The sequence below is a fragment of the Orcinus orca genome, chromosome 4 (assembly GCF_937001465.1).
Source record: "Orcinus orca chromosome 4, mOrcOrc1.1, whole genome shotgun sequence".
Taxonomy (NCBI): Eukaryota; Metazoa; Chordata; class Mammalia; order Artiodactyla; family Delphinidae; genus Orcinus; species Orcinus orca.
In genome coordinates, this window is record NC_064562.1 from 23,172,935 (window position 1) to 23,200,659 (window position 27,725).

General features: G+C 37.8%; 3 protein-coding genes across 8 annotated transcripts in view; 1 reads left to right on the top strand and 2 right to left on the bottom strand.

The window, feature by feature from the left end:
* Positions 1-10,823, bottom strand: part of MAML3 (mastermind like transcriptional coactivator 3) — a 622,841-nt gene extending 612,018 nt beyond the window's left edge. The window contains exons 1-2 of the mRNA XM_049708996.1: positions 10,602-10,823; positions 6,302-6,342 (exon numbers count right to left, since the gene is read on the bottom strand). Coding sequence (XP_049564953.1) covers positions 6,302-6,322 — 21 coding nt within the window. The 5' untranslated portion in view covers positions 6,323-6,342; positions 10,602-10,823. The remainder of the gene's footprint in view (positions 1-6,301; positions 6,343-10,601) is intronic.
* Positions 10,824-10,854: 31 nt separating this feature from the next.
* On the top strand, positions 10,855-20,829 carry SCOC (short coiled-coil protein). Of its 3 annotated transcripts, none has more exons than XM_004263582.3 (4): positions 10,855-11,050; positions 17,266-17,337; positions 17,707-17,790; positions 19,232-20,829. In XM_004263582.3, exons 1-4 carry the CDS (start codon positions 10,870-10,872, stop codon positions 19,372-19,374), a joined length of 480 nt encoding a protein of 159 aa, XP_004263630.1. In that variant the 5' UTR covers positions 10,855-10,869; the 3' UTR covers positions 19,375-20,829. The 3 variants fall into 3 exon arrangements, with proteins under 3 accessions (XP_004263630.1, XP_049564959.1, XP_049564958.1); XM_049709002.1 differs by lacking the exon at positions 10,855-11,050 and adding an exon at positions 11,527-12,764; XM_049709001.1 differs by lacking the exon at positions 10,855-11,050 and adding an exon at positions 15,779-16,038.
* Positions 20,271-27,725, bottom strand: part of CLGN (calmegin) — a 61,292-nt gene continuing 53,837 nt past the window's right edge. For 3 of the 4 annotated variants that reach the window (XM_033402301.2, XM_004263587.3, XM_049708997.1), the window contains exon 15: positions 20,271-27,625. In XM_033402301.2, coding sequence (XP_033258192.1) covers positions 27,545-27,625 — 81 coding nt within the window. In that variant the 3' untranslated portion in view covers positions 20,271-27,544. The remainder of the gene's footprint in view (positions 27,626-27,725) is intronic. The other variant, XM_049708998.1, reaches the window with a different exon arrangement.

Sequence of the window (27,725 nt, forward strand, 5' to 3'; positions counted from 1 at the left end):
GTCACTGCTAATATGCAAAAACTAAGCTCAAAATATGAACTTTGGGTTGTAGTTAGCTAAAATCCACCACAGTTCTTTATTGTTCCACCTGAAACAGCAGTTCATTTTCTTTTTCTGTCACCACCTCAGTCCTAATAATCCCTTCCCGAAAATTCCATAAGCTTTATGTATTTAAAGATATAAAAGGTGAACGACTTATGGTTAGGAGGCTTTAGAAACCTTTTTCCATCAGCTTGGTGACTGACCTAAAGGGGTTTACAGATGTTCTGGTCAACACATAGGACTCTTCCAGTGAAATGTCACCATGAGGTAAGCCCTTCCCAACCTCAGTGGATTACAAGGCAGGGAAACCACATCAAACCCAAGTGGTGAGAGAAGCACTCAGTGCTTCAGGAAAGACCTATAGAGTCTGGGAGATTCTGGGCTCTCTACACAGTGGTATAGTGTCACCAACCTACAAAGTCTAGGTCCTGGAATCACCATTTTAAGAAGGCAAAGTTACTGTGGAAGGGGAAAATCTTTCCAAGAAAATTCTTTGTAAGGAAAACATACAGAAAAACCAAAGCAAAACAAACAAAACAACTAACAGTTCAAGCTATTGAGTTCAAGAAGAATTAAATTCAGTGGATTTGGCCATCAAATAGGCTGCAGCTCAGAGCTAGGAATTTGCTCTAAGTTAGAACTTTGGAACCAGGACTTTCTTAGTCAAAGTTATACAGTTTGAGGTTGTTTTCTGAGGGAAGGACAAGGGTGAACAGGCTAAATAATACAGTTTTCAAAAGTAAGTCTTCTGCTAAACAATGATAGCCTTTCTCAACCAGGCTTCCTCAAAAGAACCTTGGAACATGGAAAAGGATCTGAGTGACTACTTTCTCAATTCTCTCAGGGATGACACATAAGAAGTACCTTTCTAGATGCAAGGGGAGAATTGATTTTATTTCGTGCAATGAATACCTTAGGTGGGCTTAGTTCTCTCTCAGAACCTTGGGTGAAAAAGGGCTGGTGTCTGATAGGGTAACCCACCCAGGTGGCAGAGTTGCAACATGGTACTATCATTTTCCTAGAACTCGAGACTAAAAATCATGGTCATCTTGGACCCTTCCTTCACTTTTATCTTCCATGGTTGATTAATCTGTTAACACATCCTGCTTCTACTTTTTAAAAAATGTTTACGGTAATATCCCTTCGTCTCCTTTTCCACTGCCTCTACCACTCATGACTGAATTTTATAACAGTCATAGAATCGTATAACCTAGCCTCTAGGAATATCAGTTTTCTCATGTGCAAAGTAAAGATAATCACAGTAACTACCTTATAGGATTATGGTAAGGACTGAATGAATTATTTTATGTTCAGTGCTCAGTACAGCACCTTACAGATAGTTGGAACTCAGTAAATGTTAGCTATTACTGTTGTTATTATATACGCCTCCTCCTGTAGTGTCTTCCTACCGATTCACTCTGGATACTTAGTTCTCCATATATCTTTCTAGAAAACATGTCTCTCACCACCTTAGGAATCCACTGGATCAAATTCCTGCCTGGCTTTCCATGTCTTCCTCAGCGGATTCATTCATTCACTCTTTCATTTATTAATTTTTTCCAACTTACTTCCTACTACCTCCAAACACATATCATTCAGCCATTCATTCACTATGTTTATATTGCATCCCTGTTATGGGCCAGGTATTGGAGATACAGAAAGAAATGAAGGGAGAAGCACTGCCAACTCTTGTAATAATTGCAGTTGGGAGAATATCAAGTCTACTAGTCAGAAGGTCTCTCCATCATGTCCCTACCCCCAGATGTGTTCCTAATCCAGTCCCACTCTCTCTCTTCTCTCCAAAGTTCTGTCATACTTAGCACCACCCTGCTTTACAGTTGTTCTAGCTAATGTGGGTTCGATATGTCTTACCAACTAGATTATAAATTCTTTGAGAGATGTCTGTATTCTCTTAAGTGAGCAACACGTTAGGAGTTCCAATGATACCTTTTGACTGAGACTGACTCATTGATTTTTATAGGGTGCAGAACACATATATCCTCTACTGGGTCCATAGTTTCAAAATGTAAATATCTTTAAAATGGGTAGTTTAGTGGAAGAAGGAGAACTTATATTTCTATCAGTTAGAATATGTATTCACTTGGACCGAGAGCTCTTTGATTTATTATAGCTGATGTTTCTGACTATTAATAGAAGATTAACTAGTACCTGAGAGGTGTATATTATTTTGTATTTTTCATTATTTTGTATAGAATCAGAGAAATTTCCTAAATAAATTCTTTGTTTTGATTATTCTTGCTGTATAACATACCCCCAAACGGCAACAACCGTTTTGTTTGCTCACTGTTCTGCGGCTCAGTGATTCAGGGGGGTTAGCTGGGCAGTTTTCCCTTGGGGATCCCTGATGCCGCTGCAGTCAGATGTCAGCTGGGCTGCAGTCATCTGAAGTTTGAAAAGAGCCTTAGACTTATTAGACTTTTAGTTCCACCCCTGAGGTGAGACTTCAGGCAAGTCGTTTTGTTTCTCTGGGTCTCATTTTCCACACATAATGAAATAAAACCAACAAATCCTTTCGAGAGCTCTTTCAGCTCAAAAGTTGATTCTATGAAATGAGAAAAATGTTTGGATATGAACAGCTACAAATAAGTCATTGTGCATAACTAAGGTCATTCTACAAGTAGAAAAGGTTACTACATGAATGGAAAACACAGGATTGATATAAGAAAGATCTTTTGTGGTGAATTATCAATAGAAACTGATCTTGAATCAATTTTGCCACTAGAGGTCACTAGCGTACCATCTCAAAGAGAACATACGCCATCAAGTCACTAGCAGTTCCCTCTCTCTGGCCCCTAAATGTTGTTCATGGTGTCTTTTAGTGTATTCTGAGTATCTCCCGACAGCTGCCAGAGACATAAGTTATGATGAGGTGACATCAGTTGTCACTCTAGGTGATGGTTCATGTGTGCCTAATGTTCTGTAAGTGTGAAGAACCACCACTTGGACCATAAGGAAAATGACTTCTTTGGCTTTGCTGCCCTCTCACTGGGATGTGTTAAGGGGCAGTGAGATAATTTGATAGAAAGTCATGTGAGCTCTGAAGTGAAAAGACACTGTGGAAATACTATGTCATCCTCTAATGCAGCACAGATTGTCTGATTTTCATGAGACAGGAAAAGGAAGGACCCAAAGCAGAAAATTCATTCATTCACTCATTCAACCAGTATTTCCAGACACACATGCAGACACTGTACTGGCAATTGGGCTGCATTCATGAAGATCAGCTGGTTCTTCTTCAAGGGATTTAAGGAATCGGGTATAGGAGGGTTTCTATTCCGATACTCTCAGTACTCACAGACCACCAAGCACTCTAAATTCCCATGTCTGCAGGTGGTCACTTGCAGAATGGCAAAACCAGTGGCTTTTTTAAGCTGATGATACTTTTCTGAGGTGATATTAAGAGTAGACTATACACCTTTGACATCAAATCCAAAACTAAACCACAGAGGTACATACCAGAAAATGTTAAAATGCTGAGTTGGGTTGTGGCCAATGATGCTTGTTAGAAAATATACTAAAACGTATTTTGACATAAAACTTTTTAAGTGGGAGAAACAATGCTCTAAGTGAAATTAATGCCCTGAAACATAAAGATCTATAGAGATCACCTCTGAAGAAACTTCTGTGAGAAGGATGGACTCCAGGATGCCTCTGAAGGGCATATCAATTTTCTCCCCAAATGAAAATTACATCCTATTTACTTATAACTTGCTTCATGCTGTACATAAAGGAAACCTCCTTCAAACTCCAGAACTCACAATTCTACCCTCAAGGATGAGTAGCAAGGAGTCCTGGGCTCTTTCCATAACTTGAGGAGTTATTTCTTCTACAGCTTTAAGGGGACTTGAACTGTTTAAATCAGTTGTCATCAGCGTTTAGACAAGACACAGAGGCCATATCTGAGCAGGATGGGCAAAGCCCCTATTCCTTAGCAGCAAGGTGTTCTCTCGTTTTCTGCCCTCATTAGCAAAGAAAAAGAAAGGGAGCCTGGCTGGATCTCTGCTTCAAGTTGGGGAAGGCTTGATCTGCTTTTGCTGTGATGGGTGTTAGTAATTATCCTGCCAATTATTAATTTTAACCGTTTGTTTTCAAACAAACTACAGACAGCCTTGTCCTTCCTTCTGATTGTTGCAAAGTCTGCTGGAATAGCGAAAAAGAAAGGGTAGGGGGAATGTTACAAAATATGACTTGATTTATCTAAAAATGTATTTACTATGATTATGCCATTGACTTCTATCAATACTAATGTTTCTTCAAAGCCAGCTAGTGTAGTTTTCTTCCTTTTTGACTGATAGGCATCCCACCAACACTTTATGAGACATTTTTTCCTATTTCCCTCGAGATAATTGTATAAGGAAGGAGGAAGGAAAATAGGAATTTGTCACAAACTAAAGAGGTTAGAGGTTTGGGGGAGGGGCAGTCTGCCATGGGCCCTGAGTGTCACTGCATGTTCTTGCTGGTTTGCCAAGAGCACAAGGACCTGCCTGACCTTTATTCAGGCCGTTTCTGAGGGTGTGTTTGCAGAGAGCAACTCTAAGGGATGAAGTAATGCCTTCCCCTGGTTGAAGAGCAAGTTTGCTTCCACTTGCCGTAAAAGCAATAGCTTCCCTGAGCTCAGCGTTCCTCCCTGTACAATAACCCTCTGCGTGTGCAGGCATCTATGGGGGGCTTGGGAGAAATGGGAAACAGAAGCAAACCAGCATGAAGTTCACGCCGCTGTGAGTAACAGAGTCCTTGGACTCTGACGCAGGCATGTCACGTCTTCTCCCAGCATTCACGAACTCATAGTAGGCTAACTTGTAAGCTTGCGCGCTGTGTAAAATCCCAAATCCTGACACAGCCTGACAGAGGAACTCTCCCAAATTGATTATTTAGTGTAAACAGTTACCAGGGAAACAGAAAACTATGAGGATTACGTTTGTGCATCAAAAGTAAGAAAATCCATCCGCAGCCCAACATTTTAGAGACTTGCTAGCAACTCATGTGCATTCTTTTTATGAAATCTTATTTCTTGCAACCCTGACTCCTAGGCCCTTCAAAGAATCACTTTGTCTTATTAAAACAGAATCCCCTTTATGCTCCAAGAGCCCAATGATTAGTCTTGATTTTAAAGCAGATTATTTTATAAAAATTTAGTGGAACAGGTACTCAGCTGAAATGATTGATAGTGGTAGATTCATGTGTAGAGAATCACAGAAACCCCAAATCACAAAAGCTAAAATGGAGTGGCTCAAAGATAACTAACTCAGGAAAGCTCTCAGATGTTATGGCAGGTACGGTGCTAAGGGCTGGACTGTCAGACACAACCAAAGCATCAAAGGTTGACTCTTAAATATGGGGAACCAACTGCTATAACTCACTGGTAGTGTTACTTGATAAATTCCTCAGTTATTTTATACAATATTAGAGAGGCAGAATTAACTTTATCCCAATCCCTCATTTGAGGAAACAGGGGTCTATGGTAAAGTGATTCATCCCCCATAACCTTACAGTCAATTTCAAATATCTGAATATGCTACAGCATCTAGCTCTAAGGAACACTAAAGTAACTTTTAAACTAGGAAATATATGAAGAATTGAATGAACACATATAGGGTGAGTCAGAACTGGAACCCAGGTTTCCTCTTCTTCAAACCAATGTTTACTGCACTGTTGACAGACCAGGGTTTTCCAAACCAGACATTTGCATACCAACATTGCAATTTTTGCCATATTAAATTAACCATTTAATTAACATCACTTTTGAACTTAGCTTTGTTCTAAGCAACAACATCTGCAAACTGAGGGTTAGTTGTATTATTCATATTTTTCTATTATGATAAAATATGTAACTATTCATCATGTTCAACCAGAGCTATAAGCGTCAATACTTGGGAAACACTGATTAGACAATACTTTGTCTAGAGAAAAATAAGCATCAAGACTGCACAGAATCATTCCTTACTATTTTCATTTTTGTCAAGAAGTTCAAAGCTTGATTCCATGGAGACCCTGAAATCCTTCTGAATTTTCATCTGAGAAGCACTAAAAATACACTGGTAATTTCTTACATTTTCTCTATTGAACAGATGAATGAAAATGATTCTGTTCAAATTAGCCAACTATTGGTTATTATCAGGAAATTATAATCTTCAGAAAAGTATACAAAAACAACTTAATTTCCAAATAGCAGTAGAGCATACTATTAAGTCTAGTCTTGAAATCAAGTTTCCACAAGCAGAAAATATTCTTTACTCACCAAATTCAGGACAACATTCATTCTCCAATGAATTCAATAACCTTTCAAGGGAAAAAAATAAGTAAAAAGGAAAATGTGAGTTCTTTTTTAGGAATGAGATGAAACACATTTTGCAAATTAATGAGTGTAAAGTAGGAGAGAACACACCTGGTTACACTTGAAAGTTATCAAAATGCCTCCATTTAGCATATTTCACTTTAAAATATCCACAGTATGTTTAGATCCCTCTAATTACTGCAAACAAGTTAAAAGTTTTTATGTGCTTGATGAGAGTATATCAGACTAGAACATCAAAACAACCTTGGAGGTTCTCTATTTATTTATTTATTATTTCTTCCTCACATAATATTTTGTCTTGTAACAATAGTTTTCCATTTGGAGTTCCCCATTCTCTATGAAGAATATTTTAATTTGTGCTTTTATTTAGATGGTTTATAATATATGCACCTTCCAGATCACATGAATATCCATCTTATAATCAAATATTTCTATACAATTTCAGTGGTTCCTATTTGTACTTGAATGTTTTTCTTATTCAGAAGGGAATTTTGTGGCTATTTTTAAACGATTTTTTATTGAAAAATGTAACGCAAATATGAAACACCATGTAAGTAAATAATTTAATGAATGTTCACTTCATGACTAGTTTGCCAAGGTTTCTACTCCCTTTTTATAATCACTTGGGTATACTGTTCTTTCTTCTCACCTTTTTGCCATTTCAAGAATTTTTTTCTATTCATTGAAGGACAACTATCAGCAACAATGTTTTATCCAATTTGCAACATTTTGTGAATGATATGCTTCTTCTAATATTATGGTTACCTTTTTGTGTGTTATCTTCTTCAGATAGCTTGTCTAAAGACTTCAAGTTTAAATTCTCTAGCAAGATATATGTTTGATTCTGAAATTTTAAAAAGTTGAATGCTCTAGAATTACCATATCCTACTTATAGTAATCATTTTCTTGCATTTTAAAAATAGTTTTATCATCCAAGGGTGCATTCAAAATAAACCATAGGTTTTTTGGGTCTGTTTTTTAAAATGTATTTTAAGTGTCTTTTTATCTACAAGTCTTCTTTCCATTCTTTTTTCTTCCAGTGTGATTTATTTGTTAAAGGGCTTTGTTTCTTGTTATTTGTTCTTGTCCTGTTGTTTTGTTCCATTGTCAGGTTTCGCTAAGCTTATCCAGATGGTAGACTTAACATATTTCTCTGTCCTCTGTATTTCCTGTTAAATTTCTAGTTTATGGACTTGATTAGGTCAGGCTGCATTAAAAAAAAAAACTTTCTTTGCAGGACTATTTCATAGGTGGTTTTCTCATATAAGCATTTAATGGTAAAGAAATTTCTCTAAGCACTGCTTCATTGCATCCCACAAATTTTGACATGTTTACATTTATTGAAAATATTTTCTAATTTCTCTTGTGACTTCTCTTGTGACCCATAGTGTCTTTAGAAGCAAGTAGTTTAATTTCCAACTACTTGGTTTTCTACAAATATCTTTTTGTTACTGCTTTCTAGTTTAATTCCTTTGTGGGCAGAGAAAATATTTTGTTATGACTACAATCATTTAAAATTTGTTGAGGTTGTTTTATGATAGAATATGGTCCATTTTGGTGACTATTCCATGTGCATTTGAAAAGAAGACAAGTTCTCTAGTTATTGGGTGGAATGTTCTATAAATGTCAAATGGGTCAAATATGTTGATAGAAGTTTTTATTCTGGTCTTTTATATCAACAATTTCCAAATTTGCCTGCACTCTGTTGAAATCACCTTTGTAAATTCTAAAAATATTCATGTCAGTATCCCACCCTAGAGACCATAATTTAATAAATCCAGGATGTAGTCTGTTCTTTGGAGTTATTAGGAGATTCTTAGGTGATTCGAATGTGAAGGCAAGCTTGGGTCCTGGGTTCTTTATCCTTACAGATTTTCTGTATACTTGTTTTACAAATTACAGAGAGGGGAGTGATGAACTTTCCGACTATTGTTGTAGCCTAGTTTCTTATTTCAGTTCTATCAGTTTTTGCTTCAGTGCCACTTTGTAGCACTGTTACAATTTTGCATCTTCTTAATGAACTGACCCCTTTATCTTGTTTTAATATCAATCCCCCTGATTACTAGTGAAGGTAAACATTAAAAGAAAATCTTTCTGACCACTCAGTTTTCCTCTTTTGTGAGTTTCCTGTTTATGTTATTTGAATATTTTTTTTATCTTTGTCAGAATTCTTTACATTTTCAGAGCTTTACTATATTATTTCAGTCTGTGGCTTGCTTTTAACTTGACATAAAATGTCTTCTCATCTGTGTATAAAACAATCAAAATTTAAAATCTTTTCCTAATGAATGACACTGTTTTGTCTGGTTTAACAAATCCTTCTCTACGGTGGTATCATAAAGACATCTGTGTTTTCCTAAAAGTTTAGAGTATTTTCACATTTCACATTTACTTCATTTGGAATTTAATTTTATTTTTGGTGTGAGATCAGGATCTAATTTCATATTTTTATACGAATAGCCAATTTCACTAAAACCACCATAATTTGTCTTTTATATAGCCAATTAACAAAGTTACTGTGCCAATTTTACTACCAAGAATAATGAGTAATAGTTTTTCCCACAACCTTACCAACATTTCTTCCTTACCAGACATCTTTATTTTATACCAACTTCCAGGTACAGGAACTTGCTTTTCTAACTTTCTTTTTGTCTATTCTTGTGTTAATATCGCATTTTTAAAAGTTGCTTTTAAAACAGAATTACCATATGATCTAGCAATTCCAATTCTGGATATATACCCCAAAGAACTGAAAGCAGTCTCACAGAGATATTTGCACATACCACGTTCATAGCTGCATTCATAATAGCTAAACGCAACTCAAGTGTCCACTGAAGGATGAATAGATAAACCAAATGTGGTATATACTTACAATGGAATAATATTCAGCCTTAAATAAGAAGAAATTCTAACACATGCTACAACACGGATGAACCTTGAGGATGTTATGCTAAGTTAGTCACAAAAGACAAATACTGTATGATTCCACTTACATGAGGTGCCTCAGATAGTCAAATTGATAGAGCAGAAAGAGTTGTGGTTGCCAGGGACTGGCAGTAGAGGTGAACGGGGAGTTGTTTAATGGGTATAAAATTTCAGTTCTGCAAGATGAAAAGAGCTCTGGGGATTGGCTGCACAACAATGAGAATATACCTAGCACTACTGAACTGCACACTTTAAAATGGTTATTTAAATGGTAAGTCTTTTATGTATATTTTACCCTATTTAAAACTAACAGGAAAAAACAACCCCCCCAAAACCTGTTCTTATAGAAAAAAAAATCTGCATTTAATAGTTCTCTTAGTCTTTGGTGTTCTGCAGTTTCACCACGATGTGTCCAGGTATAGAATTCCTTATTTTAATCCTGCTCAAGAATAAGTGCTTCTTGAATCTAATTCAAATATTCCACAACCCTGAAAAATTCTTAGTTATTACTCTTTAAATACTGACCACACCCATTCTCTCTAGTCTCTCTTTTTGACACTCCTGTTAGATTTACGTTCAATCTTTCTTATTTCTCATGTATTTAGCTCCTGCATTGCATTCTAGTAAATTTTCCTCATACTGTGTATCTTAGTTCTAGTCAAATGTATAGATCTCAAACACTGAACGGAAAAAATTCTTATCTATCCCTTAAAAAAAGTAAGGCTCTATGTTGGCAAACTGTGCTAGAAGTAGAAAGTCAAGAGACAGGTGGACATATGACTCATTTCTACAACTCAGGAGGATGTGCCAAAGCCGAAACAATAACAAATATTCAAAGCCAGCATGCTGCTTTGTGTCAAGTGCTAGGTACCTGTGAATGGTACCCAGCCTAATTACATTACATCCCAAAGCCTGGCACACAGCATTTCACACTACGTCTATGACCTTGCGCAGGAAATTTATTTACTCTTAAGCTTCTTTCTGTGGGTTGCTGTGAGGATCAAATGGGATAAAGTGAACAAAAGTGCTATACACTAAAGTAGTATTAAGGTATTTTCTCAATTCTAAAATATTATTAAATGGTCCGGCGCATTATGGATTTTAAGATAGTTTGGGGAAGATGAGGAGAGGAACAGTCCGTTAGACGTACACTTAAGAGATTTCCGATTTGGGAAATTAAAAATATGGAAAAGTCTGCTTTTAGAACTGAAGAACCAGGGTACTTTCTCTGTTATGTCCACACACGTCTTTTTCTTGAATTTGAATGATTTCTCTCTCGCCCAGTGTTAGGTTTCACCAACCTCCAGGTTTTACCAACCTCCTTCCTGACAGCTGTCAGAATTTTCCACAATTTTCCACACTGGATTTCTTGACCCCATTTTCCCGGACCGGCTGAGCCTGAGGAACTGCCTCGCTCGGACTGGCTTTCGCACGCTCAGCTTAGCTTCTGTACTGTCATTGGCTGTTGCTCTTCCCGGACCCGCCCACAACGACCTCAACCCTGATTGGATTCCAGTGCCCTTTTGTTATGGCAAAAGGTGGATCCCGAGGGTTTGAGGTAGGACGATTGGGGCGTCTTGTAGCTAATGCGCAGGCGTCCCTTCTTGAGTGGGGATTGGCTGGCGACGGGCCGGGCCGGGGCGGGACTCCAGCCTCGGCGCACGCTCTGTGGGCGGAGAGGGCGGGGTTGCCGGTGGCAGTTGGTCCGAGTGTCCAGGCCTGAGGTATCCTCCTGGTCCCTCCTCCTGCCGGCGCCTCAAACGGCAGGTGAGGGCCGTCGTGGGTCGCGGAGGGCCTGGCCCCGAGCGACTGGAGTTGCGGCCTCGGTACTGACGAGAGCCTGGAGGGAGGGGCGGGATGTACGCGGCTCGGCGTACGGCGACCCGGGAAGAGCGTCCTAAGGCCTGGGCGTTAGGTGGGCGGCCGAGGCCTGGCTCCCCGCAGAACTCCTGCGCAGCCTCTTTTCTCATCCTCTCGTTGTTGGGCGCAGAGGTTCCTTTGTGGAGGGCCGCCCGCGGTCCGTGGCGCGGACTTCCTGCCGCCTTCTCCCCGCGGATCCTGAGGCTAAGGCTTCTGTCCGCCCTGAAATGGGACTGCGGGAGGGGCGTTCGGGTGGGTTGGGACCTGGCACGCCTGGACTAGCCTGCGGCTTCTCGGCGGAGAACTCGGAGACGGGGGCGGGGAGGGAGCCGAGTGAGTGGTGAAACCAGGGCTGGCGACATCTTTTCAGGCTCTAAAGTAGCTCCCGGGTTAGTTTCTCAATGGGCATCTTTCAGGGGTCCTGCTGGACAAGTTTGGGGACTTAGGATTGTTGAAAAGGAGAAACAGACATTCCTGAAAGACAGGCTTTTCGTTGTGTATCGATTCCAGTACTATGACGTAATAATATTAAGGACAGATGGTGTGCTCTGTTCCCAACACTGTACCTGAGAATCCAAAGCTCTGTCTATATATTCCGTGCCTGTACTCATTCATTGATTAAACTCAATATAGCTAGCCACTCTGGGGATCTCATTTCTGGTCAAATATTTGGCCAAACAGTCCCTTAATTTTGTGGAATTTAAAATTGGACTTAACCAGAACAAGTCAGAATGTGAAGGGACTTGAACAAGCCATGTTGAAAGTCGTTGCAGCTTGCAGTGAATGAAATTTACCTTCAGTTTTTTAGATAGTAGAAATAGCAAAGAAATTTGACATCAAGCGTTGCAAAATGTTTTGCAAATTTAGATTAGGGTCATATTAAAGTGCCTTCCATTGCATAATGGAAAAAGCAGGGACTTTATAGTTAGATCTGAGTTCAGATTCTCGGTACAGACTTCGGTTGTGAACTCTAAGGCAAGATATGTAGCCTTTCTGAGATACAGGGTCCACGTTTGTAAAGTGCCATGTCCTGTTGATTTGATGAGCTAATATATGTAAAGAATTTAGTATATTAATGTACAGTGACGTTTAGTAGTCTTGCTAGTTCCTTTAGTAAGTAGATGACAGATGATGAAAATCAGTTTTAGATGCAGAAAAGTTGAGAGGTTTAGGTTGGGTGGATATCAGAAAAGTCTCAAAATCTCAGGTCTCTGTCGTGAGCATACTGTGGTGGAGTGGTGGAAAAAACTAGACTGGGACATTGTATGTAGTCTTGGCTCTGTCTATGTAAGTATTACTGTGGTCTTAGGTAGGCCATTATCATCTTGGCCTTGGCTTAGTTGTAAAAATGAGGCAAGTGGACCAGGTAATTTTTTAAAATTCTTCTTGTGGCCTGAAGTACAGCTAAAAGGTAGAAAAGATAATAGCTAACATTATTGAATAACTACTGTGTATTGTTGCAATCACATTATATATATCAACTCATAATGTTCTCACAACAAAACTATGAGGTACATACTGTTATTAACCTCATTTTACAGATGAGGAAACTGAGGCTGAGATGTTAATCTTACCTGAGGTTCCAGAGCTTATAAATAGGAGAGCTAGCATTTGAATCCAGGTAACCTAAATCCGTGTTCTTAATCACTGTGCTAAACTGCCTTTTATGAAGAGCATGTCATGGTACTGTTGGGCATACTAGAAAAGAAGGTAGAGGTGTACTTGGTAAGATGATAGCCTTTGGTCACAGTTGACTGTGAGGGCATGGAAAATGGGTCGATACTAATGCTTGCCACATTTCTGTATCCTTGTTCTTTCCATACTTTTGCTCCCTGGACTTAAGTTATCAGAATAACTCTAGATTCTCTTCCACTGACCAAGGCTAGATGAAGATAGGCACTAAAATTTACTGTGATTTTTGAGAAAAGTTTTATGAGATCTGACCTCGGCTTAGGTCAGAGTTGAGGAATCCCAGACAGTCATATCCATTGCAGAGAGCTAAGGCAGATTTTGGATAAGCTAAGGCAGATTTTGGATAAACAGATCAGCTTTAGCACCCCACATTTATTTCGGTGTTCCCACACTTGAGATACTTTTGTCTGGGTTCTCTCTCTCTCTCTTTTTTTTTTTTTTTTTTTTTTGCGGTACGCGGGCCTCTCAGTGTTGTGGCCTCTCCCGTTGTGGAGCACAGGCTCCGGACGCGCAGGCTCAGCGGCCATGGCTCACGGGCCCAGCTGCTCCGAGGCACGTGGGATCTTCCCGGACCGGGTCACGAACCCGTGTCCCCTGCATCGGCAGGCGGACTCTCAACCACTGCGCCACCAGGGAAGCCCCTGGGTTCTCTCTCCTTTAATGTCAGGTTTGGATTTACGTGTAGGAGCAGAAGGAGTTGAAAATGAACTCCTAAGAGCACATCTGACACAGCATTGGATTGATATGATAGCAACTATAGATTGAGAAGAAGAATTTTATAGTTGAAAAATTCAATCTTGTGTCAAGTGCATATTATGATGTAGTACTGTGCTAATGTAGGCATTGCAAAGTTTGAGGATTGACCCTATTTTGAAGGAAGTAAAATCCATGGCTAAAATACTTTGACTTAAAGAGCTCAACAAACCTTTTGATCCCATATATAAAATAAATCTGTTTATAACTCTGGATGTCCTGACAGACTTAGAATATATACAGGAGTAGCGTTTTGAGACTGGTCTATTTGATCACATAACAATAAGAAAAAATTGCTACTTGTGTTTTTTTGTTGTTGTCATGCAGAGGCAGCCGGTGATACTCTGGTGTTGCACACGGCTGCCATATACAGCTGGGCAGGTTTTGCACTGTTCAGCCCTCAGGGCAATCTTACATGGGCTATGATGTGAGTAGTGCTGTCTTGGGTTATGTGGTATATCCTATAGCACTGTCCTTGCGCCCTGCTTTTGTGCTCTTGCTTCCACCCCAATCTGGATGTGTTTTTCTAAGAGTAATTTTCTATTGTTTGGGTTATATGTGGCCAAAATTTCAGAAACTGACTTCTTTTTCCTTACCTACTACATTGGTCAGCCTGGAACACTTTGCATTTATGGAAGACTTCTGGGTTTAATTTTAGTATTAGACTAAAATACGGGCAAAAGAAGTATAACCCATCCCTATACTAGATCTGATTTCAAAGTTGAGTGCATTGATTTTGTGATTATCTGTTGCTTTGACTGGTGTATCATATCACTGTTCTCAGCTGTCATGAGAATTCTGTTTCAGGTGTATTCTTAAAAAGACTGGATATTAGAAATCTGGAGGATTTAATATACAGGTTTCCCCCTACTATCTGAAAGTAGAGCATTCCTACCTTTTGTAAGCTGAAATGGCGTAAAGTGATGAAGCAATTATCTTAGGACACATCTTGCTAACAGATGCACAAAATAAATAAAACACGGATGCTCACAGACACAGGTCAAAGCTGTGGTGGCTTGAGGCTGAGATGCTGAGTGTAGTTCTCAGGGAAGGAGCTTGGTGTCACTGCTCAGAGTGAGTGCTGCCTCATGTAACACCTTGCTGCAAAACAAACGCTGAATGCTATTTTTGTTTTTTGCCTTTTTTCACGAAAGTGAAAATCCTCATCAGATTTCTTTTGTTTAGCAAAACAGGTACTAATGTAGGTCTTTTATACAAGTGAAGTGGCATAAAGCAAACTTTTAAAAAATGGGGACTACTTCTCTCATGTAGCAGGGAAGATAGCCAAGTTGAAGTCTGCTGTTGCTGAGTATTCCCAAGATCACTTACTTTTGCTTTTGGCTGTTACCTCTGTCATCCCTCCCAGACAAGTATCAATAGTTGAAGTGGTATGAAAGTGATCTTCTCTCGGGGAGGGGCCAAATAAAGTTTTCACTGCTAGCACTCTTCCTCTTCAATTATAAAGACACATTGATCGAATGGAGAAGAATAATTTTTGAAGTGTGGTCTTCGAATACTATTATCCAAAGCATTTAATGACTTAAAGAATTTTTGAAAAAAATTTCATAATCTGTTTGGATTTATATGTGTGTGTGTGTGTATAGACATATATATACACATATACACACATATTTATACAGTTGACCCTTGAACAACGATGGTTAGGGGTGCCGACCCTCTGCACGATTGAAAATCCACATATAACTTTACAGCCAGCCTGCCATATACGCAATTCCGCATCTGCAGATTGAACCAACTGTAGGTCGTGTAGTTCTGTAGTAGTATTTATTGAAAAAAATTTTAGTGTAAGTGGACCCGGATAGTTCTAACCCTTGTTCAAGGGTCATCTGTGTGTGTGTGTGTGTGTGTGTGTGTGTGTGTGTGTATGTGTGTGTGTGTGTATGCAACTATATCTACCTATCTAAAACTTTTTCTGAAGTACAAAGAACCTGATAATTAAAACCAGTGAGGGAGGGGCTTCCCTGGTGGCGCAGTGGTTGAGAGTCCGCCTGCCGATGCAGGGGACGTGGGTTCGCGCCCCGATCCGGGAGGATCCCACATACCGCGGAGTGGCTGGGCCCATGAGCCATGGCCGCTGAGCCTGCGCGTCCGGAGCCTGTGCTCCGCAACGGGAGAGACCACGACAGTGAGAGGCCCGCGTACCGCAAAAAAACAAAAAACAAAACAGGGAGAGTAGCGCTAATGCTGTGTAAGTGGGAAGACTTGGGGTAGATGTATTAAGCATTATTTTTAGTGTTACTTCTTTAATAAAACTATGTGTAAAGGAGGTTTAATATCTTTCTTTTTTAGACTGAGTGATCTCTTACTTGAGAGGCAGTTTATACATGTGTACACTGAGCATTCTATTGCCATGTTCATGCCAGCATCTGAAGTGTCATGAGGGAATATACAATACACTGATCACTGTTTTGATTGTGATTCTAGTTCTGGTATGTAGACATCCTTGTTCAGTAGGTTTGGGTTCTACTGTTCAGCATATGGAGGCATAACAATGCCTTGGGTATAGTAGGTGCTCAATAAATACTTGAAGAAAGAGTAACAACATTGACTAAGATCTAAGTTGCTTCACTGAGTAAATTAGATTGGTTAACAAATCTGTTTTCAGTAATAATCTGGTACATTATTTAATAAATTTTGAGCACATTGCATGTGAAATGAATGTTAGCAATAGAGCAGAACATGTTTCACAAGGATTTAGTGCTCTAATATTTTGGAGCCTTTTATGGACACAAGAAAATGTTAATATTTATTTACTCATTTACATCCTAATTAATCTATTTTAACTATAACCAGGAGGTGACAAGTACATATTTTTCATTTAACCCATATTAGTGTTTCAGATAACGAGTATTTTTCTTTTGAATTTTATGTTTAAAAAGTGTTAATTGGTATATATGAAACAGTGTTTTAATAATGAAGAATATTTTTAGAGAGATTTGTCTTCCTTGCTGCCATTATCCTTAATGTAAGAGCTTTTTCAATTTGCTGTGTGTTCTTTATCCATACTAAAGATTTTTCACATAATTTACATCAGTGAATATACAATGGCATAAACATTCTTTCATGTTATTATAGTCATAATTATTTTTAGTAGCCACTCCATTAGAAATGGCAACTATAATCAACCAGGCTCTGAATGGACAGTTTATGTTGTTTCCAGTTTACTGGGTTATAAATAAGGTTGAAGTAGATTTTTATAGATGTAATTTTTTTCCTTCTTAATTTTTCTTAGGCTAAATTTCCAAGAGTAAAATTACTTTGTAAAAAATATTTAAATGTTTTTATGAATCTTGTTTATTACTGTACTGCTTTCCAAAAATATTACATTTAAAATTTGTGTCCAATATTTTGTGTTAGTTTTTCCATAACTTCGCTAGCATTGATCATTATCTTGTTTTAGAAAAATATTTTACGAAATATACAGTGGTATTTTATTATGCATTTCTTTGAGTACCAAGAAACTCAACATTTTCTCTTATTTACTTAATACTTCTCTTTGTAAACTGTAAATATTCTTTGCTTATTTCCCCACTGGGTATTTATTCTTAGCAAAGCATGTGAAAAGGGTCCTACTGGGTCACTTAATTTTCTTTTGAAAAACAAGCTTATATTTCATTACTCTATGTGTCTGTGTTTCTAACTTTTTCTCATTGCAGACCATTCATCAAGAATTTTGTATCCAAGGCCCAAAAGTTTGTTACCGAAGATGATGAATGCTGACATGGATGGTATGTTCTTCGTTTTCCTTTTTGTATGTTCCTGGTTTTGTGGCGCATACATTGCTTTATTAAGCAACAGAAAGATCAGAGAATCAATACTTAGAAGGCTTTGATCTTGGCCAGTGTACTTATTTATAATCCCATCTAGTTCTAGAAAAGATTTAGGCAACTTCCATTCTTTAACTATGAGATGTTGGCAAAACATTTTACCTTCACCTTGGTGTCCTCATCTGCCATGTGGGATATAACCTTTTATTTTACAGGGCTCTTGTATAAGTCAAGTAAGAATGAATATAAACCATTTTGCAGATCTTTTAAGTGCTATACTACACAAATGGTAGCTAATATTAATAGTAAATCTGAACCTTTTCATTACAGCAGTTGATGCTGAAAATCAGGTGGAACTGGAGGAGAAAACACGACTTATTAATCAAGTGTTGGAACTCCAACACACCCTTGAAGGTTAGCTTGCATTTTGTATTTTTCTTGACTAACATCCAGGTAATTGAAATTATAATTTTAAGCAAATTGCTAAATTTTGTTTGTTACTGTGCAGTTTTTAAAAGTATAAATTTCAAAGTCTACTTTGTTTTTTTTCCTCTCCTGCCTGTAGCTTTGGCTGGTAGTTTCAAAGAACAGATACGTTTCAATAAGGAGGTCAAATAGTGTTCTTATGCTTCCCTCTTTAAGGTGTAACATAATGAGCCCCGTTTAAGTCCCTGCGTTGTGTTACTAAGTCCACTTTAATAAAGCTTATTTGAGTGTAAAATCAGTGTATTAGCCTCAGGGATTATAAGGGAACTGATCTGAGTTTTTCCATTTTCTAAATGTCTTGCATAAAATTAATTCCACCAGTGAAACATCTTTTGGTTTTCAACGAAATTAAGAGGTGGTGGTGGTTTTTTCTGAAAACAGGTTGAGCAGATCATGTCATTCCAGTGGCTTCCCATCTCACAGTTAATGGAAGCCAGGTTCCTCTCTGTAAGTCTCTCACTTCCCTTTTACCTTTCAGTCCTGTCACATTGCCTGACTAGGACACTTCAACCTCCTTGCTGTTCTTTCAGCAAGCTTCTCCTCAGGGTCTTAGCAGTTGCTGTTCCCCTGTGCTTGAATCTTTTCCCTTAGTCATTTGCATATCTGTGTGGCTCGTTCCCTTACTTCCTTTAGGTCTCTAGCGAAATTTCCTTAATCAAAATAGCTATCCCTGACTATACTGTATCACAGGACAACCGCACTTGGCTTCCTGTGACCCTTACCCTTCTTGCTTTTTCTCCTGACCCCCACCCACCCTAAGCCCCATTAGAATGTCAGCTGGTAAAGGGCAAGGGACCTTTTTTGTTACTGTTGCCTCTAGAACAGTGCCTGTCTCTTAGAAGGCACCTCAGTAACTTAGTTGCTGAATGACTGAGGTGTGTTATCTTCTTTTTTTAATCATCAAGACCTGCTCTTTTGAATTTCTTGCTAATGTAAAAATACAAAACGATCAATTGCTTGGAAACCGACTGCCTATATCCAGTATGTGAATTCAGTTATGTTCACCTACACTGTCTTAAATATTACTAGTAAAGACATTATGGTTTTATGATGATATGAACCAAAATTCACATTTTAAAAACAGTGTTTTTTTAAATAACCATTTTAAGAGTTAACTACTTAACAAAAATGCTGTTAAAGAATAACAAAGAATAACATTTAGCCTAATGTGAAATCTCTTTTTAGGGATTTTGGCTATTGATTTGCACTCAGTTTACTTTCTTTACCTTAACTTCTAAAGTAGTCTGAGTTTAAAAACAGAAAATTTAAGGATTGTATTTCTTTTAAGAGTGAATCTTAATAACCATTTTATAACACAGAGTCATTGCCATCATTTTATTGACAATGCGCTTTTTTATTTTTCATATAGATCTCTCTGCAAGAGTAGATGCAGTTAAGGAAGAAAATCTGAAGCTAAAATCAGAAAACCAAGTTCTTGGACAATATATAGAAAACCTCATGTCAGCTTCTAGTGTTTTTCAAACAACTGACACAAAAAGCAAAAGAAAATAAGGGATTGATATCCCTTATGTCTTACGGAATTGCTGCTGATCTTTTTTTCTTTAAAACTTGGATAGATTCCAAAAGTTATAGTACTTTTGTTTGTGGCTTCACTGAGTATTTATGAAGATAATGTCAGACCTAAGCAAAATTAAGAGCATAACAGAAGACTTTCATGAGTTTGTGTATTATGTTAGTCTATGAAAATGTGCAAAGGTATTGTAGAGACTTTATAATTAGAAATGCATATATTTATGAAACTTGAAAATGAATGTTATATCAAATTTGCTTTGATTTATAGGTTTAGCATTGTCTTTATTATAGGCATAGTTAGAGATACAAGAAAATAACCGTGTTGTGACAAAGTGACCAAAATCACGTACTGAATGCACAGCTTTATATACCCTGTCCACCATCGTGTGCCTCTTCTCCATTTGCTTTCTTCCAATTTTCTTCCCCTAAGGAAAAAATTGGTTTCACATTTGTAAAAAGTAATTTCAGTAGTTAATCATCTAAGAGAGTAGCCCGAACTCTGTTGAAACTTAACCAAAATAAGATATTTTCTCAGTTTAGGGCTTATTTGTTATATTTAGTAATAAGATAGGATAGTTGGTTTCTGTTTAATCAATTGAAAACGGGGGCTATAAAGATGAAGATTTTTTTTTGAAACTGAATTATCGTATTGGGAAGATTTGTTGTTAAAAACTTCCTTTGCACAAAATAATCCACTTGATACCTGAAAAGATGAGCTCTGGTTGTGTGTGTGTTTGAAATAGAAAATTTTGAGGAAAAATAGAAATAGGGTAGGAGAAGTATTCAATACTTGGTAAGTACTTGTAACCAACTCCAAACAGTTTTACTCCAGATTTGTGTTATCTCTGGCACAGATTAGATTTGGGCTGGGGGGGAATATATAAGAAAATGGGTTAAGTTTGGCTAACCTTATATAAACCATACCTAGAAGAGAATAAAATTTGGTCTCAGGTTTATTGCAGTACCCAGATGATCAACTTTGCAAAGTCCCTTAAAAACTGTATTAGTATCAGAATCATGAATAAAATGGGAGAGTTTTACATGTATACTAATTGATGCTTTCTCAGTATTTTATCTCACTACTTCTCCCAGAATTTTCTGTAAACCCAACTACTGGTTTGCAGAGTTTTAGTCATTTAACACTTTAAAATTTAGTTTGTACATTCTATTTGGTAAAGAAATCAGTATCAGAAGTAATGTTAAAATATTAAATAGGAAAAGAGATCCACTAATATAGTTTATGGTTATTAAATTTAGGCTAATCATGGAATAATCTTAATGTTTGTATTGGTGTTAAGATTTGATGACTTTAGCTGTATGAATATATAATAGTCATACTGCAAACATTTTGCATCCCTTTGTGACCTAATTTTTAAACATTTAAAACTGTGTTGCCATTATGCTTTGCTGTTTAATAAAAAGCTGTTTCAAAAATTGCATGTGTTTTGATATTGCTGCGTAAGTAACTGGGATATATACAGCGGTGCAGTGGTGTATCGGGGTTGTTCAAAGCCACAGGATAAGTAGCATATCTTATTTAAGTACCAGTTACTGGATGTTTAAGGGAATACTATTTTTTTTAACTAATTTGTATTATTTTTGGCTGCATTGGGTCTTCGTTGCTGCATGTGGGCCTTCTCTAGTAGCGGCGAGTGGGGGCTACTCTTCATTGCGGTGCGCGGGCTTATTGCGGTGGCTTCTCTTGTCGCGGAGCACGGGCTCTAGGCACGCAGGCTTCAGTAGTGGTGGCTCGCAGGCTCTAGAGCGCAGGCTCTGTAGCTGTGGCGCATGGGCTTAGTTTCTCCGCGGCATGTGGGATCTTCCAGGACCAGGGCTCGAACCCATGTCCCCTGCATTGGCAGGTGGATTCTCAACCAGTGCGCCACCAGGGAAGTCTGGGGATACTATTCTTATTAAAACAAATATAGGATATTATACCTTAATTTAAAAAATAAAAGCAAAGAATTCAAAGAAAAGGATCCAAGATTGCCAGGGGAAAGGTGGTTGTATTTTTTAGGTTAGGCTAAGCTCTTGTAACGAGATGCAGTGGTAAAAAAAACAAGTTTCTCTTCCAACTAATGGTTCTGAGGTGAGCATTGTAAACTAACAAACAGGCTTTGTGAGCTGAGGATTTCTCTGCCATTTTCAACCGTGGCTTCCAAGTCACACTAGTTATCACCATTCTGATTTGCAGAAAAATGCATGGGGTACACATGCACGGTTTTTGGGTTGGGCCTGCCTGGAAATGGCTCATGTCTTCTCACATTCCCAAGGGCATGGGGATTTAGATGCCAGAGTGGCTGAGAAATGTAGTTGCTGGCTGGAAGCCATATTCCAGCTACGACTTTATTATGGAAGCCGACAGAGGATGAGTGGCAGCAGCTTCAGCCACAGCCCTCTTCTCTCGCTATTAAGTATCTGTGCCCAGCCTTCTTCCCATACACACAATGTACTCAACCTCTCCTCATCCAGTTACTGACTCGGCTCAAAATCTAGGATCTCTGTCAAGGTCTGTCAGTTGTAGATGTGACTCCTAATAGTCTGACCGCCTCTAAACTGATGACAGATTACTTGCTCTGCCCATTTATAATGGTGTAGTGGGGATAGGATACCTAAATAAAAACTCGAAATTTGGACAACGGAATAAAGGGAAACACATCAAAGCAGTTGTGGAATACTTCTGAGAGAGAGACCCTATGAAGATCCTGTCTCTGATAGTGGATGAAGTTCCTTGATTAGACCCTGACTGTAATCTCTGGCAAGGGACTTCCCTTACCCATTGCTCTCCATGGCTTCCCCCAACTGGAAAGTTATTCCTTGTCCATTCCCCTCACGGGAGTTGTGAAAGCAGTCCAATTCACGCTGGTGTGAGTCTGCTGCCCATCGTTTGTAGGCCAAGCTCACGTTTCTTGGGCTGTACAGTTCCCTCAAAAACAACCTTGTTGTCGATATGCTTCAGTTCTATAGGCTAGGAATCACAATCAAGCTCTTTTCTAGACCAAATTCTCAAAAGTTTGCTTGCTTTCCTTCCTCACAAGACCCTGCCTCTCTTTAATGGAGGCTACTTTGAAACCAACTGAAAATAAGACTGCACTGGGACTGCAACACCCAGGTGTCACTGCAGGGCTGGGTCCCTTTGATTGCCTTAACACTTGGAAGAGAAGTCTTAACTGGCCTTCCCCTTCTACCTCCCACACCTCAAAAATAAAACCATTTTGAACCTTTTCTGCTATTCAGGGTACAGAAGCAATTAGTTTTTCTAATCTTGTGAGGTACCTAATATGTGTGATCCTTCTCTATTCCCTTCCATCTCTGCTTGGACACTGGTAAGTTCCTTCCTGCGATACCTTGCTAAAAGCATCAAGGAACAGCCAATTCATTTCACATTTTGGCTTATCCAACTGCTGTCCTACAGCTGTTAACTCAAGTGACAAAATGTTACCTGAAATACATGCCCCACCTGCTCGTCATATGAATGGTAAACCAGTGCTATATATTCTGTTTTCATTATGGCAATATCTTCAGGATGTCATTTCCATATTAGAAATACAGGTGGTAAAAAAAAAAAAAAAGAAATACAGGTGGTAAACAATGTGCACAGGGACTGTGCCTAGCTTCTGATCAAGACTCTCTCCTTGACCAAACTTTAACCAGGTTCTTCTGAGCCCTCTTTGTCTAGGCCTCATCTTAGGCCCTGTCTTCAGCCTAGTCCAGTTTTAGTAAAAATCCTGCTAAGTGAATCTGATCACCCTGCCTGCCTTCAGCAAGAATCCTGTTAAATCGACATGGCAAGCACCCTTCTACCCTCGATGTCTCCTCTTAGGAATTTTCCATCCACCAACCCTCCCCCGACCCACTCTGCTCAACGACTATAAATCCCCAGCTGTCTTCACTGTATCTGGAGTTAAGCCCATTCTCTCTCCCCTATGGTGATCGTCTTGGCCCTATTGCGATAGTCCTAAACAAAGTCTTCCTTATTGTTTTAACCAGTGTCAGAAGACATTTTTAATAGTGATACTTCCTAGCTCTAAATGCTGGTGGAATGATGACTGGCAGGATGGAATGATGACCCCGCTTTTCCTCAGGGTCTCCCAGTAGAACTTCCCTCAATACTAACACTAGTATTCCATCCAAAATTTGTCCTCTTTATATTCACTTTGGACTTTACTTATAGCAAGTTAATACAGCTCACAATCCCTTATCTGGAACTCTTGGGACCAGATATTTCAGAATTTGGAATTTTTCATTTCATAAAGTATTATGACTCATACACCAGTACAGCTTGGGGCAGTACCTGGAATCAAATACATTAATATTTTTGTAGCGAAATATATGAATTTAATACTAAGTTACGTAAGTAAAGACTACAGATAGCCTGTCAGGGAGGTCAGGTTTGGCTGCCAAATGAGTTTTGATGTCAAACATGAAAAACTTCAGATTTACAGAGATTTTTGGAATTTGGAATTGTACGTGTAACAATAAAACAATTTGTGGAGAAATAACCAAAATCATCCAAGCATGCAGTTCCAACCAGTTTATGATGTCATATTTATATTCCTGATCAAGTCCTTTCTCCAAACGAGAAGTGAAAGGTGAATTATATATTCTAGCGTTACTTTTATGGTCCGAAACAAAGCAAAACTGATCTTAATTCTTTAGAATGCAGTCTTTCTTTACTTTCCCCAATAATTTTGTTTTTCCCTATCTTGAGTTAACACCCTCTAGTGGTTGTCATCAGATATTTCTTCAATGCTGATATAATCAAAATTGCCAGCAAAGACCAGGTATTACTTAGTTGGTGAGACCACTTGTACATCGTGAAAAAACAGAGAATGTGACTAAATGAAAGGTTAATAATTGGAAGAATGACTTAATTGCCTCTAGGTACTCCATCCTAAAAGCAAGCTACAGTCTATTTCACTTAAATCATAGAGATTAATGGTATTTGAAGATATTTACTATAACATGGACTTTATGTTGGCTTGAGGACCTAATTTACCATATAATGGAAGGGGTATTGAGTAGTGATGACAGAAGCTAAAGTAATGCATTGTAATCAATTGTATAATGTATTTGCCTTGTTTTAAATTTTCTATTATTATCTATAGATGGCTTATCAAATGTTTAGTCTAAGTAATTAAAACTTGAAATTACTCCAAAATTTTACAAAAGACGTAAAACTCTATTCATTTAAGAAACACAAAATATGTGGTAAGATACTATGTTAGGTGTTAAAAGATCATTTTAAAAAAATTATCCTGTTGCCCATTTTCTCTAAAATTACCATTGCTTTTCCATGTATTTGGATCTCTACAAACTTCAAATGCATTCAAAAATACATTTTCTCTCCCATCAACCTGCTTCATCTGACCTGTCGGATTAGGGATAATTTTATTTCCTTAACTCCTCACAGCTGTCATACTATGGAAATGGGAGCTATAATTTGGAAAGAGATTATTAGAATTTATGTAGAAAATGCTACTATTATGTTTAAATAAATCCTTTACATGAGATTTAAGTAGTTATTCCAATATTAACCATATGATATTTCATCTTTAAATCCTGCTGAAGTTAAAAACAGAACCACAATTGAAAAGAGAACAAAAAAGCTTCATAGGTACCTAGAGTGTAATATATTTATGTTTTAACTATTCTAAATAGTTTTCACTGAAAACTATTAGTTTTCTAAATTAGTATTCTAAATTTCCAAGGTACATTATATTCATTGCTAGTGGTTAATTTTAACACGTAAGCAGGTTTATCCTCTGTGTTTTGCAAATGTAGACTGACACTTTAAAAAGGCTCCTAGTTCTAGTAGTATGTATCTTCCTAGAGGAATGACCAATGGAAGCAAGGTTACCTTAAAAAAATGTTCAAGGAAAAGGAAGTTACTTTAGCCTGGTCAAGTTAAAAAGCCTCTAAAAAGGCCAACTGAAATAAAGGGCAAAATACATTTATTTTTCTCCTTTATTAGAGGAAAGGATAAAACTTAAATCGTTTTAAACAGTAAAGTCACATTACGGTGGTAAAAGGAAAAAGCCATTTCGTTATTAAAGAAGACTCTATGCTTTGTCTACTGCATGGATCTAATACACAAATTTAAAACTATCAGGCATGGTACATCCACAGGAAGGAGCAGTGAACTGGCAAAAACTGGTTGCTCAGATTTTACCACTACAAGCTCATGGAGTTGAACCAAATGTGAAAGTTAAAATTAATCTGCAACCAAGAAAGTAAAAAAAGCTTTAATAATCTTTAGGAAAAAATGATCATATATAAGACACTTGTCGGCAAGAAGTTTTCCATAAAGTTAAGAAAGGATTTATCTCATGAAGTAGTAATTTACTTTCAGAAACAATCTCATCTAGAATCATTCAGTATATCTAGTTCACTTGGACATTCCAAATACAAAGCAAGAATGGGAGTCCTTGCAAGATGCGTTAAGTTTAGTCAGTATTAAATAAATACAAAGTATGGTTAACTACATATTAAGATTGTCCACCACCAATTTATGGAAAGTTCAGAACACAGCAATGGAATAAAGCACTTATTTTCATTTTCAGTTCACTCCCTGAAATAAGGAGTGAATAGTGGCTATACTGGCTGTGTTTGGCTTCCTTAATGTCAGAGGAGAAGCTAGAGGCTCCTTTTCCTTATATATAAGCTTTAAATGTACTACTGGGGAGGGGGATGTACAGGAGGCGGGCTTACCCATATTCCTTTATATGTCCATGAAGGAATCCAAAATATTACCCAACTAGTATAGCGTTCTCTAGATAGTTGGTATTAAAGTAGCTCCATGGTCTCAAAGATTTAGATCACCTTCCAAAGGGTCTGTCACCCAAACATGAAAAATTCTTAAATATGTTAAATGGAATAATAGAGCTCTACTATAATGTACTTCTGTGACTTTTGGTACCTACAGTCGTTCCTTGGTATCCATGGGGGATTGGTTCCAGGACGCGTGGCAGATACCAAAATCCACAGATGCTCAAGTCCCATAGTTGACCATCCTTATCTGCAGATTCTGCATCAGAGGATTCAACATACCGTGTAGTTCTATAGAATTAATTGAAAACAAAATCTCTGTATAAGTGGACCCACGCAGTTCAAACCTCTGTTGTTAAAGGGTCAACTGTGTTGTAAAAAGAGGAGCAATAGTCTACCATAGAGGCAGCTTTGAAGCTAGATGAGACAATAGATTTGAATTTGTCAGAAGATAGATTTGACTTTGTCAGAAAAAAGATAAAAATACAAAGCATGATGATTGATATCTATTAGCCATTACAATCTCTTAATGATCAGATAAAAGAAAGACTCCCCAATAATAATTTACCTATTAAAGATGGTATCATTTAAAGAAGAAAAAATATTTAAATGTTATTTTCAAGAGCAATGTAGGCATAAGCAATCTTGTAAACAGAGTAAGCCATTCTGGCATAAAACAACTGTAACAGCTTCAAAAAAATCTGTACACCATTTCGTTTTGATAAACCTCTTATCTCTGTATTCAAATATAAGTATGCTGCACTATTGACCAGTGATTCTATGAATGACACATGGACATTTCAGTTTTGTTGATTTGTCTGTCAACAAAGCACCTCTTTAAAGGACTCTATAATTTACGTGAACAATGGACCATAACTATAATTTGACACAAAGGAGGTAAATGTGGGTCACATACAACACTTTCAATTGTTGATAGAAACAAACCACCATACAGAAACTTTATTGCATTTAGCTCTGTACAACAGAACTCACTCTTATGTATACTGTGGAACTACCAGTTATACTGTAGTATAGCCGTTTAAGGGGAAATTCCAATAACTGATTCTTCCAATAGCAGTGAAGTTGCTGCATATTATTTTGCTCTGTAGAAACCAAAACTTTCTCCAAACTATTAAAACTGTGTAACTTCTAATGCTATTAATCTCTTAAAATTTGACATGTAATGTGCCACTTTTCTTTTATTCTAAATTCAAAGACCAGGTTAACTTCAAAGTTTTTTTTTTCTCTGAAAAATAAGATTAAAATAAATGTCTGAAAGAATATCATTGCTAGATAGTAGAAACAGGATGTGCAGATTGAGTCTAGTTCACTTGAGAATGCCAACTCTCTCTCTTAGGAATTAAAAATACTTGAATACAGGTTACTCCTTTCGTACTCTTCTTTTGCGTACTGACTTTACTGGCCCATCTCCAGATCCTGTGCCCTCATCTGCTTCCCTCATCTAGGGAAAAAAATATGAAAACGTTTATTTTCATACAGTGGGCAACTAGTAGAGAGTAGTAAATAATGTATTTCTTATTCTCTAAAATACATGTTTCTAA

Coding starts and splice junctions, on each gene's coding strand:
- SCOC (XM_004263582.3), top strand. CDS start 10,870: ATGCGCAGGCGTCCCTTCTTGAGTGGGGATTGGCTGGCGACGGGCCGG. Junction 11,051..17,265: donor GCCGGCGCCTCAAACGGCAG/GTGAGGGCCGTC, acceptor TTCTCATTGCAG/ACCATTCATCAAGAATTTTG. Junction 17,791..19,231: donor ACTCCAACACACCCTTGAAG/GTTAGCTTGCAT, acceptor TTTTTCATATAG/ATCTCTCTGCAAGAGTAGAT.